Below are 13747 nucleotides of genomic sequence, written 5' to 3' on the forward strand. Positions count from 1 at the left end.
ACTTATACCATTATTTCAAACTTACAGAAAAAGTGGTAAGAATAGCACAGAGAACTCCCAGATAGCCTCACTGATTCACTTTTTAACATTTTGCCACGTTTCATCATTCTCTCTCTCTGTAGATCACTCACTCTGTGTGTAGACAGACACACAAATATACATTCTGTCATTTAAACTATTATTTCTGGTCCCATCGTCACTTAGTTGGTCTGAATCATTTGAGACTTGCATCTGTGAGTTGGATACATTCCTTCCTTTTTCGTGGCACAGGTACACAGCCTTCTCATTGTGCTGGCTTCTCTTGCTGAGAAGCACAGGCTCCAGAAGTTCAGGCTTCAGAAGCTGCAGCTCCCAGGCTCAGGAGCACAGACTCAGTACTTGTGGCACAAATGTTTAGTTGCCAAAAATCTTTTAATTGACATAGAAAGCCTTTCCTGGCCCCCCAGCTAACCCGTGCAACCTCTGTCCCCTCCTCATACTTTCCCCTTTAGTCACTGAACTTCAGGTAAAACTCTCAGGGCAGATTAGATTCCTCCCTCCCCACTTTCATTCCTCTGCTCTCATTTGTCTGCTTGGCATGTTTTGACTCATCCTTCCAGGGTCAGCTTAGATGCCATGTCTTTTCAAGAGGCTTTTCCCATCTTTTTATGGCAGAATTAGGTGCTCTAATTCTGGATTTTATGCCAACTTTCATATCACTTCATTCTGATGACTTTGTAACTGTTTTGAGCTCCTTAAGGGTAGGAATCATTTTTAAAGGGGTCTCTTGTTAAGTTTTATTTCTATTTTTTTTCTGAAGAGTTTTAAAAAATCCATGTCTTTGGGGCCAGGCACCTAAAAGCTGGTGGTTGGAACATAGTAGGTATTCAATAATTATTTATTGTCTGAACTATTTTGATTTCACATAGAGGTGTCTCTATGTTAGTAATAATTACTCATGGTTGAAGTTATGTTTACTAAAGGATGTGTAGATTCTTTGATAGTCACCTTTTAAGAAAAAGATTTCAAATGAGGCTCATTTCACTTAAGATTCACTAAATGACCTATAAATGGTTTTCTAATCCACCACTGGGCTTCCTGGGTGGCGCAGTGGTAAAAAATTCACCTGCCAACGCAGGAGATGCAAGCAACATGGGTTTGATCGCTGGGTCAGGAAGGTCCCCTGGAGAAGGAAATGGCAACCCACTCCAGTATTCTTGCCTGGAATATCCCATGGACAGGGGGGCCTGGTGGGCTACAGTCCACAGGATGGCAAAGAGTGATACACGACTGAGTGACTGAGTACACCATTAAATATTGAGCATCAGCTTTGGGCAAAGCAGTGTCCTAGGAAGTGGAGAGAAAAATTCATACAAAATTATGGGAATTATCAAGGAACTTAGAGCGTAGCTGGTACAAAAGAAACACAGACAGCAGCTAATGGGACAAAGGTCAAACAGGGTAAACCCTGGAGGAGTGGTCCTGACCATAGGCATGACGGGATGCGGTGGGAGAGGAGGAGGAGAGGAACCAGAGCAAAGGCAATGGAGCTGAGTAATTGAAGAGAAGAAAGAAAGACATCCTGGGGACCTTCCTGGCAGTCCAGTGGTTAAGACACTGCAGTTTCAATTCATGGAGCATGGGTTCAGTCCCTGGTCGGGGTACTAAGATCCCATATGCTGTGTGGCCAAAGGGAAAAAAATAAGGAAGGCAGCCTGGAGGTTTGTACATTGAGTGTCCAGTCAGCATGTTGGGTGCAGCGGGCAGCTCAGAAATCCTTTCTGAATTAAGGGAACCAATCCTTGGACTGCTCTGTGTGGCCATCTTTCTAGGTCCAACAATCTTTAGATGTTTTGCTTCTTACCGTCCTCACTCAAGGAGTGGGTTAGAACCAAGTGAGTCTAGGACCCTCAGAGAGGAAACAGCTTTCTTCTGATTTTTTTCTTTAGAAATCTTTTTGTTGTCTCTGCCTAGGGTCATGCCATGCATCAAGCATCCCAATTTTACCTTGATTCTTTTATCGTTGGCTGAGATGCCTATAATTTTTCATAGTGACAAGTGTGAAAACTAGAGGTTGTGAGAATCTTATATGCTTCAAATGTGTTTTCCATAGTAATTTAAGTTAATTAGAGATAAAGGATTTTAGATTCATAGCATTTTGCAGTTGGGATGGCCCTTGTAGTTTATTTCTTTTTCTGCAACTCTGAAAGTAGCCTGGAGGCCACTGTGGTGGGGGTGGGGTGGGGGAAAGATGATTTGAGCTGTCCCTCTTCTCTAATGTTTCTGAAACTGGAATGAGCTTTCTTCTCCCCCTCACCACCTGCCCCACATCACCTAATACGTGGGCTCGTAGTTCCCTGACCATGGATTGAACCCATGTCCCCTGCATTGAAAGCACAGAGTCTTAACCACTGTATTGCCAGGGAAGTCCCTGGAATGAGCTTTATTCCTATTATTGCTTTTCCATTGAACATAGTTCTAACTAATGATGTCAACAGGCTCTGTAGGCTGGGTGATTTCAAAGGGCTTCTCCTTCTGAAAGTGTTTGATGCTCAGTCGTGTCTGACTCTTTTGCAACCCTATGGACTGTAGCCTGCCAGGCTCTGTCTATCAGGTTTCCCAGGCAAGAGTACTGAAGTGGGTTGCCATTCCCTTCTCCAGGGGATCTTCCCAACCCAGGGATCAAACTGGGGTCTCCTGCATTGTAGGTGGCTTCTTTATTGTCTCAGCTACCAGGGAAATCCAAGAGTCACTACTACACATAACGCTATATACTGGTTCAAGAAGAAATCAGCTGCTAGACCTTTTCTTGATTCTTCTAGAAAAACAGTGAGGACAGTTTCATGAAAATCTTCCCTGCAACAACATTGTGATTTCAAAGTAGTAAACCCATGGCCTCCAAAGGGATGTCATCATGCTAAGTTGCTAGGTAATAGGCTTTCATGTTACGCTAATGAGGGTTCATTGAGGCTCTGGGGTTTCCCATCCATTTTAAGGACTGTGTCCCCCCATCACATAGGGATACTACGTGACTGATAACTCCAAAAGGAAATAGACCTGTTTTTTTTTTTTTTTTTTTTTTAATCTTGCCATGCTGTGTGGCATGTGGGACCTTATTTCCTGACAAGGGATCAAACCCAGACCGCCTGCGATGGAAGCACAGAGTCTTAATCACTAGATTGCCAGGGCAGTCCCTGGGAAACAGACTTGGGAACAGCACAGGATCAGACAGTGTTTTGGACTTGCCTATATTGTCTCCAGGCCATTCCTCTGAATGTCTTCAGAGTGAGATAATGATTTTCCTCTAGGAAAGAGAACTTTGGGAAAGTGGGTAGGGTTGCCTGGTTGAGCAAGTAATGACCCATCTGGGCAGAAGTCGTCTTACCCATCAGAAGGTGGGTGACTATTCTCAGGCATAAGAGTAAACCCTTAAGTGATAAGATGTCAGTCACAGACCATCACTTAGATCCAGCAGTAACCCTTGAAACACACTTAAAATTCAATCTAGCAAGTGACCTTTAGCTGTTGGGCTCTTTGATGCCATTTGTCTTCAGGGTCAATAGCGACATTTCCAGTTTCTCTGGCATTCTGAATAGACGTCTTGTCAGTTACTCTGACGGGGTAGGAGATCTGCAGGGGTAAAACATAGACAGCATGTTAACTGGATTCATTTTAGTCTATACTCTCAAGAGAGATCCTGCAGTGTTACGTTTTACCTATGGTTCATTTCAACCATTCATCTCAGGTACCTTAGGTACCCGGATTATTCCCAAGGAAAATAGAATAAACAATGTTTTCTCTTGCAGGGATGATGTGAGAATTTGAGTTTTGAAGTCAAATTTTGTTGTTGTTGTTTAGTCGCTAAGTCGTGTCCTACTCTTCAGCCACCCTATGGACTGAAGCCCACCAGGCTCCTCTGTCCATGGAATTCTCCAGGCAAGAACACTGGAGTGCAGAGGGGCCAGCGGCAGTGGGCCCGGAGTGAGCAGGATGCGGCGGCCTCCCCGTCCCCATTCACCGGTGGCTATCGGTGGCAGCGGGTAGCGTGTCAGGCAGAGACAGCCGTCATCAGGTGTGCAACAGGGGAATGTGGCTTAAGAAACTAACCATAAAAAAAAAAAAAAAAAAAAGAAACTAACCATAGCCAAGTGCCTCTGCTTTGTTCTGCTGGCTGCAGAGTTTATGGAAACCCTGGTACGAATGGCATGTATTCAGTGCAATAAAGAACATCTTCAAATGGCAGTTCAGAATAGTGATGGTAGAATAAGCCCTCCTGTTCCTCCTGTCACTCATCTGTCCGAGTCTTTACCAGCCCAGAGCACAGATGGCAGTGTCCCAGAAGCTCAGGCAGCGCTAGACTCTACACCTTCGTCTATGTAGCTAAGCCCTGTATCACAGCAGTCACTTTTATCAGAATCTGTAGTGTCTTCCCAAGTAGACAGTACATCTTGGGACAAAGCAAGACTGAAAACAGAAGACCTGCAAACTTCAGTATCAAAAACGGCATAGCAGCCGTCTGAAGAGCAAAGCCAAGTCTCTTGAAACACCAAAACAGAAACAGAATCTTTGTTTCATGTGCAGGAAGAAAGTGGGACTTACTGGGTTTGAATGCCAGCGTGGAAATGTTTACTGCGGTGTACACCATTACTCAGATGTGCACAACTGCTCTTACAATTACAAAACTGATGGCTGCTGAGAAAATCAGAAAAGAAAATCCAGTAGTTGTTGATGAAAAGATCCAGAAGATTTGAACTGCTGGAATACAAAATCCTTTGATTATCTGCAAACTAAAAACTGATGAGGTTTTTTTCCCCTAGTCCTTGGGAATGTAGAGCAATGTATCTTGCATAGACTTTAATCATGCATGTCATCAGAAGAACAGATTTTTGTTTTTGTTTTGAAAATTACTTTGAACATTTATTTCCAATGCAGTTTCTGTGGCTGAAAAGACTTAAGTAAACTCTGCGAGTATTATCCTTTTAAGATCATTTTAATTTTCATTGAGTGCAGAGGGCTTTTATAAGAAACGTGGAGAAATTTTGGAGGGCTGTGATTTTTCCCAGTATTAAACATGCATGCTTTAATCTTGCAGTTTATTTTCTCATTGTGTAAAGCTTTTCTCTGCAGCATAATTTCTGTCTTGATAATGCCCTTTAGGGCACAGCTAGTTATCAGTAACTGAATATATATTAACCATTATGGCTGTTTCTGATTTTCACTGACAAAGGTTATACATATGTTAGCATATAGTTTCTCTGCACTTACTATTTATGTCTGAATCATTTGTCACAGGAGAGCATGTATTGATGCAATTTTAGCGAAGTTGCTCAGTTGTGTTTGACTCTTTGAGATCCCATGGACTGTAGCCTACCAGGCTCCTCCATCCATGGAATTTTCAAGGCAGGAATACTGGAGTGGGTTGCCATTTCCTTTTCCAGGGGATCTTCCCGAACCAAAGATTGAACCCAGGTCTCCTGCATTGCAGGCAGACGCTTTACCGTCTGAGCCACCAGGGATGCAATTCTAAGTTTGTGTGTTTTTAAATTTTTTTGAGCGAGGGTAGGAAAAGATGTACGCATTTCATTGCTGACTGCAGGTTTCTTTTAAGATTATGTTCATCGGTCTGTGTGTATACAATATGAAGAATGATCTGAAATAATTGTGCTGTATTTATATTTATCCACTGTCTTTGATTAAATAAAAAGGAAAACCATAAAAAGAAAAAAAAAAAAAAACACTGAAGTGGGTTACCATTCCCTCTTCCAGGGGATCTTCCCAACCCAGAGATCAAACCCAGGTCTCCTGTGGCTCCTGCATTGCAGGCAGATTCTTTACCACTGAGCCACCAGGGAAAGCCCCTAGCTACCTGTTTTGAGAAATTAGGTTGTCTTTGCGCTATATGGAATTTTAGCCACTGGGTAGCATTTCAGAGAACAAACTTAAAGTTCCGCAATCTTAAAGGGGGCAGAGATTCTGAAGATAACCCAGCACACCCTCTGGTGTTTCCGTGCATCCCTGGTTGACCTTCCTTCCCTCACTGCCTAATCACATGTCCCTTCTCCAGGTGGGAGAGTCTACTTGTCAGTATCCGTATAGAGGGATAGAGGAAGGCAGAGTAAGGTGGCTTGTGAATAGTCCCTTGCTGTGGGAGATCCAGTCCTTCCAACCACCTGCTGGAGTAATAAAATGTTATATCTCTGAATCCCTGTTTCATTAATGATGGACATTCTTTTCCATCTTCGAGAGACATAACTGCTATGAATGAAAGTGTGAGTCGCTCAGTCGTGTCTGGCCCTTTGCCACCCCATGAACTGTAGCCCGCCAGGCTCACCTGTCCATGGAATTCCCCAGGCAAGAATACTGGAGTGGGAAGTCATTTCTTTCTCCAGGGGATCTTCTTAATCCAGGGTTTGAACCTGGGTCTCCCAAATTGCAGGCAGATTCTTTACTGTCTGAACCACCAGGGAAGCCCAAATTCTGCTAGGCTGTTCCTTATAAGAGCAGAGATATGTTTGTAATTTCTGTCCCTCTGCCCTTTGAAATAACGCAGAATAAGTCAATCCCTCTTTCAGAAAGTGCATTGGGGTTTAGGATCTGCCTAGTTGCATTTAAATTCTCCCCATGTGGCTGACTTTTACTTCATACTTATGCATGCAGACTAGTATTCAGTGCAGAAAGGCAAAAATACTTGTTAAATATTAACTAGTAAACAGGCATCATTGACTCAATGGACATGAGTTTGAGCAAATCCGGGAGATGGTGAAAGACAGGGGATCCTGGTGTGCTGCAGTCCATGGGGTCACAAAGAGTCAGACATGAGCGACTGAACAACAAAAAAGCATTTGACAGTGAAGATAACCTCATTCCTTATTCAAGGTAGCTTCTCTGGCACAAGAAAGATAATTTGTTTTTTGTTTGTTCATTTGTTTTGGGTGCAAGCCTCTATCTGAATGCCTCCTGATCACAACTGCCTGAGTCAAATAGTGTGAAAGTTTCAATGTTTAAAGGGTTGATCTGTAAAAAGGGAAAATAATGAAAGTAAAACTGTTTTCATGTTTGAATTCTCATTGCTAATATAGGAACACACTGTACTGTTGGATCATGGAGTTTTTGGGGGTTTTTTAAATTACAAATAGAAGTAATCAATAGGTTTTGAGTGACTGCCTACTCTGCAAGTGGAAAACTTCATGATACCATGCAACAGTTGAACTTGGGCTGAGATGGGAAGTTTGGACTTATGCTATAAGAGCTCAAGGTCAGGAGCCGCTTTCTCCTGTTTCCATCTCTCAGCCCCTCACTATTTCCAGAAACCCAGGATGGCAATAAAAGTATTAAGATTTTGCAACTTTTGCCATTGTTTTCTCAAAGGCTTCAATCCCTTACTACCTGATGTGAAACAGAAACACAACTCATTTGAAAGAGAGAGCAACTCTGTCCTGGAGGAGAAATGACGGTCAGGACAGAGGGGAAAAAAAACATCTAAACAGGCTGCCTAAGCAGGCAAGGAAATAAGCCTGTTTTAAATCTCAAACACGCAATGTCTTGGACAAGCTGGAGCCTGGGAGAAGCTGGGTTTATTCCTACATCTGCCACGAGGAGATTTGATGCCGTAGCTTTTATAAAGGGGACTTCATTAATTTGGTTTTTCACTGGTGATATTATTTGGTAAACAACCTTGGGGTCCCTTAATGGAGCTCTGATAAAAAGTTTATAGATGAAAAAATATAACGGCGTTGTCCTACACTGCCTCCCCCAGAGAATGTAAGATGTACAGCATTTCCATCCACAGGCTGTTTTGGTAGAACTCGGTGTATGAATCCCCCCAGTGAGTCTCCGGGTGGATAAAGCATACTTCTACATTATCTCTTTGAAAGTGGAGTGGGACACAACCTCTGCTAGCTATTTCTTTTTTTTCCCCCTTGGTGAGCCATTCTATTAATACCAATCAAATCGAGAAAATGATCAAATGAAATTGCATTTTGAGCATCATAAGCTGTGTAATGTCTATTCTGTTAAATTGGGACCTATAATTGCTTCTCTACTGAAAAGATACAACAAAGACAGCAATCATGTCATGTCATTATCCCGGACTAGAAAACCGGCCTTTGCTGGGAGGACTTCAAAGGCCTGTGGTTCTCGAATTGCATTTGGCTGCTATTGTTGAAGCTCGGGCAATCTTGATTAGGTGTTTACACTGAGGTAAGGCGCAGAGCAGAGCGCCTGAGTGCCTGGGTCTAGAGCCATTAAAAAATTGTACATTATGTTCCTGGCTTTGAAGTGAGGGTTTGTATGTAGGAGAGCAACTCAGATTGAGTACAGCTGAGCTAGATTGGGCTGGCTACGTCTGTCTCAAAGAAACTCATCAGGTTCTTAGGGAATCGGCACCACAAAACAAGTTGATGCTTTACCGAGAGCCCTCTGTGAATCCCCGTGTACCCACAGAGACACACACTGAAACATGTTTAAATACAACATCACTGTGAGGTTGTGCAGTTGCCGGGGGTTTGGATCCTTTCCCCCCTTTCTATTGTTTTCCATTAATAACCTTGTGTTTAGTTGTTGTGGGGGAGTCTCATGTGAATTTATTAGGTTCCTCGTTATTCTCATTCCTTGGTGGTATTTATGATATATGACAAGCATATATCCAGATTAAAATCGGCCAGAGGGTCCTATTTTTCTGAAGTTGCTGTTTGCTTACCACCATTCCAGCACGTCTGTTATTGAATCCCTCTCTTAGGAGCATAATCAGCGGACTCAGTGCGTCCCTTGGTGAACCTGGCTGATGAGTGATGTGCAGTGTTGACTCTGTCGTGTCTCTAAGCCATATTGCTCTGTGTCAGTTTGTACCTGCTAAGATCAGCACTGCTGCTGCCTATATTACGTATCCTCTTCTGTGACCGCCAGGGACGTCAGGCTGTTGGGCTCCGACGAGGGTGTTTAGCACAGTTGTTTGAGGTTTGAATTTTCTGGGCATTTGTAATAATTATTCAGCTATTTAGAGACAAAGCACCTGAAATGTTTTGGCTCTGCTGCTGGCCACTTTCTCTATCCTCTAGAACAGGGAGTCCCTAACCTCTGGGATCTGTGGTGGAGCTGATGTAATAATAATAGACCTAAAGTGCACAATAAATGTAATGCTTGAATCATCCTGAAATCATCCACCATCTGGAAAAAAATGTCTTCCACGAAACCAATTCCTGGTGCCAAAAAGGTTGGGAACTGCTACTATAGATCACTGCATAATATATTTAGCATGCATCCACTCAGTGAGAAACGGATGACACTGAGATCTCTGAATATATTAACTTTACATTCAATTTCTGTATAGGACTCGAGCTTTTTACAACCCCACATGAATTATGCCAGTCATCTACTTAAAGACTGAAGGCAGTGCACTTCCTTTGCCCTTAACCTGTAAAAGGTTTATAAGGTCCCACATCCTCTACACTCAGCCTTTCCTCCCTGCTCTTATTGTTGTTCAATCACTAAGTTTTGTCCGACTCTGTGACCCCATGGACTGCAGCACACCAGGCCTCCCTGTCCTTCACTATCTCCTGGAGTTTGCTCAAACTCATGTCCATTGAGTCGGTGATGCCATCCAACCATCTCATCCTCTGTCGCCCCCTTCTCCTCCTGCCCCCAATCCTTCCCAGCATCAGGGTCTTTTCCAATGAGTCAGGTCTTTGCATCAGGTGGCCAGAGTATTGGAGCTTCAGCTTTAGGATCAGTCCTTCCAATGAATATTCAAGATTGATTTCCTTTAGGATTGACTGGTTTGATCTCCTTGCTGTCCAAGGGATACTTGGGAGTCTTCTCCAGCACCACACTCCAAAAGCATCAGTTCTTCAGCGCTCAGCCTTCTTTATGGTCCAGTTCTCACATCCATACATAACTTATGGAAAAACCATAGCTTTAACTCTACAGACTTTTGTCCACAAAGTGATATCTGTACTTATTAACATGCTGTCTATGTTTGTCATAGCTTTCTTTCCAAGGAGCAATCATCTTTTAACTTCATGGCTGCAGTCACCATCTGCAGTGATTTTGGAGCCCAAGAAAATAAAATTTCTCACTGCTTCCACTTTCCCCCCTTCTATTTGTCATGAAGTGATGGGACCATGATCTTCATTTTTTGAATGTTGAGTTTTAAGTTAGCGTTTTCATTCTCCTCTTTCATCCTCATCAGAGGCTCTTTAGCTCCTCTTTGTTTTCTGCCTCTTTAGTTCCTCCTGCTCTCTTTAGACTGTATGTTTTCAGGTCTGTCTTTGGGCCACATGCTCTGGGTCCAGGCACAGGCCACTTATTCTGACCAGTCCCATTCACTGGTCTACTCTTGGCCAAAATATAACTTCCTCCGGGAAGCCTTCCCTGATACCCCCAGGGGGTTATAACAGAAGTTCCTGAGCTCACCGCCTTAGCGCTCTGTCCTTTTCTGTGTGTGAGGAGTTTCACCCTGGTCGTTAGACTTGTCTCGCCTCTAGATTGTAAGTCCCACGAGGGCAGGAAAAGGAGGGACTCTGCCGGGCTGTGCAGCTGCAGGGGCACTACTCCCATGAGCTGTGTGGTGACTCTGGATGTGCCTGGAACATACGTGCTCGTGAATGTTACCAAGTGAGAAGATTCATCTACATTGCTCACTGGTTGCTCCATTTACATCAGAACATATCTAAGCTGTTGTTTCTCTGCCTGGATTTGTGGTTTCGATTAAAGCCAGGTGGCGGACTGTCAGCACTACGAGGCAGAAGCTAGAATCCCATGTCTGTTCTTTCCCTTGCTGGCTTGGCTCCAGGCCCATTAGCCCTTCCTCTCTTCAGCCCTTTGCATTTGCTGTTTCCCAAGAAATCTCTTCTCTCCTACCTTCATGACCTGTCTACAATGGTAACCCCCACCCCCCGCATTCCCTGTCCCCGCTCTGCTTCCTTGCTCTCCTCGCCACTTACATCACCTGCTCATGTGCTGATTATCTGTTTCGTCTATTGTGTGTCTCCTCCTAATAGGAAGTTGGCCCTTATTTTTGTCAGTTTTGTTCACTGATGTATTCCAAGCACTTGGGACAAAGCCCGGCACAAAAGAAGCTCTTAAAAATTGTATGCAAATGAATGAAGCCAACAACCATTTTCAAGAATTCGAAAGATTTTTAGGAATGTGGCATGAAACATAAGTGAGGGTTGATTAGCAACCTGAACTCCCTGTAACACAGCTAAGGATATGTAAGTGTGACCTCTGGACGGTCACAGGATTCAAACTGCTCCGTGACCAAAACCCTTCAGTGATTCCACATCGCATAAAGGAGAGGCCTAACTCTTCAGCACGGTAGTTCTAAAACTTGAGCACGTGTCAGAATCACTTGAAGGGCTTGTTAAAACACAGATGCGGGGACTTCCCTAGTGGTGCAGTGGTCAAGAATCTTCCTTGCAAAGCAGAGGACTTGTGTTCGATCCCTTGTCAGGGAACTAAGACCCCACGTGATGCACAGCATCTATGCTGGCCTGCCACAACTAAGACCTGATGCAGCCAAATAAATAAACTTTTTTTTTTTTTTTAAAAAAAAAAACAAAACACGGATGTAGGGAATTCCCTGGTGGTCCAGTGGTTACAACCCAGTGCCTTCACTGCCAGGGTATGGGTTCAATTCCCTGATCAGGGAACTAAGATCCCACATACCTCACAGCACAGCCAAAACAGCCCCTAAACCAAAACAAAAACACAAATGTAAAAACCTCACCCTGGTGTTTCCAGAGATCTGGGCTGGGGCCCGAGAGTTTGCATTTCTAATGAGTTCCCAGTTTGCAGTTCTAATGGTCCTAATGCTGCTGGTCAGGGACGATATTCTGAGAGTTCTTTCTTTAAAATGACATGTAAAGGCCCATATGAAAGGCCAAGCCCATTTCTGTAGCCTAAATATGGACCTCCATCCTCACAAACCAGTCATCCACAATATAATCTAGTCCTCCTCCTTCACTAACTCACGCGATTCAGTAACACTCTCCAGTCCTTTCTTAAGATAGCCTAACTTAAGCCTATAGGCAAACACTCATATTATGCCTTGATATGTCTGTTTCCACTAGTTGAGTTATGTGTTGACCAAGAGTCTTTTACTTGTTTATTCCTATTGTATATGCTGTTAAAATTATGAATTTGACTTAAAGATCAGATAATCTGGAGAAATCTTGAGTGTGAACAGAGAGTTGTTTTCACGAAAACCGAGTTGAATAATTTAGAATGACCCAGTCAAGCAAACGGCAATATCACAACTGGGTGAAGTATGTGTCTGTGTGTGTAAAAGACTAGGGGACACAGTCACAAAAATCTAGAAAGGTTATGTTCTTAGATTGTTTCTCAGCATTTGCTAAGCTTTTATTAATACTTTGCTTTCAAGAAATCGGAAGTGGAAACCGTAGATCTTTCAAGCTGATGTGAGAAAGATGTTGCAAAACTCCAGTCCATAGAATATCCACTGACAGGAAGGCCAGGCCCCTTAGTGGGGAAAAAAAATTTGTGAGTTAATGTGTATTTATACACTTAGAGTGAAAGTAAGTTATTTTACGTCATTTGTCATATCTGCTTTAACCACCTGACTTGATTGACTGACTGACTGCAACCTGACCAGCACCATAGTGGTTCCTCCTAGACTCACAGGTCTCCACTTAGCAGTGTCCTCTCGTGCCCTCTTAGCACCCCACGTGCTCCCTTTGCCTGAGGTCTCTTTGCTGCCCGCCTCCACCTGTTACCTTCTACTTCTCCCTAAAGACTCAGTTCAATGACCACCTCTTCCATGAAGCCCCCTCTGACTTCCCCAGACAGACATGGGCATTTTGTTTCTGGGTTCTTTAGGGGCGACATGTGTCTCTAGGACAGCAGTTATCACTTGGTCCTGCTTACATGTCTGCTTCCTGCTTGGCCAGAAGCTCCTAAGGAGCTAGGAGTGGTCTAGGAGGAACCACTATGGTGCTGGTCAGGTGGCAGTCAGTCAGTCAATCAAGGAAACTGTTCTCTGACAGTGGCGAAAATGACCACAGAAACGTGGCATCTGGTAAAGAGGCAGAGGATGGTGCCCGTCACCGTGGCTCTTGACTCTACTGCAGAACGGGGCACTGTGGCCCGGGTAAGAGAGCACAGAATTATTGCATTCTCTAGGCACATTATCATTATTATTTTTTAATTGGAGGATAATTGCTTCACACAATTGTTTCCACTTCTGTTGTAGAGCAAAGTGAGTCAGCTACATGTGTACATACGTTTCCTCCCTCTTGAACCTCCCACCCCATTGCACTCCTCCAGGTCATCACAGAGTACTTTGATGAGCCCCCTGTGCGATATACCAGCTTCCACTAGCTCTCTGTTTTACAAATGGCAGTGTGTATATGTCAGTGCTACTTCCTCAGTTCACCCCACCCTCCTCTTGCCCCTTCTGAGTCCACATGTCTGTTTTCTATGTCTGCATCTCTATTCCTGCAAATAGTCCAGACAACGTTTTTTGAAAGTTATCCTTAGACATGATTAATTCTGTTAAAGTTCTGGTTTTTGACATGATTAATTCTGTTAAAGTTCTGGTTTTTGAAAGGGCGTGTTTCAGTTATGAGGAAAGTTGTCTCTTCATGGGTCCCTTCTCAGTAATGCTGAATTAATGAAGTGTCACTCTATAGATCAGACAAATAAGTGCTGACTAGCGCATACAAGAAAGATGCTTTAAGAAACGTCTTGTATTGAAAAACCATAAAGTTCAATTTAAATTATGCTGTTATAAGTAAGTGCTCTTGTTGTGGTT

At 43.4% G+C, this 13747-nt stretch overlaps 1 protein-coding gene and 1 pseudogene across 3 annotated transcripts in view; one reads left to right on the forward strand and one right to left on the reverse strand.

Moving 5' to 3' along the window:
* JHY (junctional cadherin complex regulator) overlaps positions 1-13747 on the reverse strand; it is a 73066-nt gene that overhangs the window by 28903 nt on the left and 30416 nt on the right. For 2 of the 3 annotated variants that reach the window (XM_065946156.1, XM_065946155.1), the window contains exon 3: positions 3496-3609. The exons of the other annotated variant lie outside the window; for it this stretch is intronic. In XM_065946156.1, the coding sequence (XP_065802228.1) occupies positions 3496-3609 (114 nt within the window). The remainder of the gene's footprint in view (positions 1-3495; positions 3610-13747) is intronic. 3 annotated transcript variants of the gene reach the window in all.
* On the forward strand, positions 3634-4730 carry LOC136174511 (AN1-type zinc finger protein 6-like; annotated as a pseudogene).

The sequence above is a fragment of the Muntiacus reevesi genome, chromosome 9, assembly GCF_963930625.1.
Source record: "Muntiacus reevesi chromosome 9, mMunRee1.1, whole genome shotgun sequence".
NCBI lineage: Eukaryota > Metazoa > Chordata > Mammalia > Artiodactyla > Cervidae > Muntiacus > Muntiacus reevesi.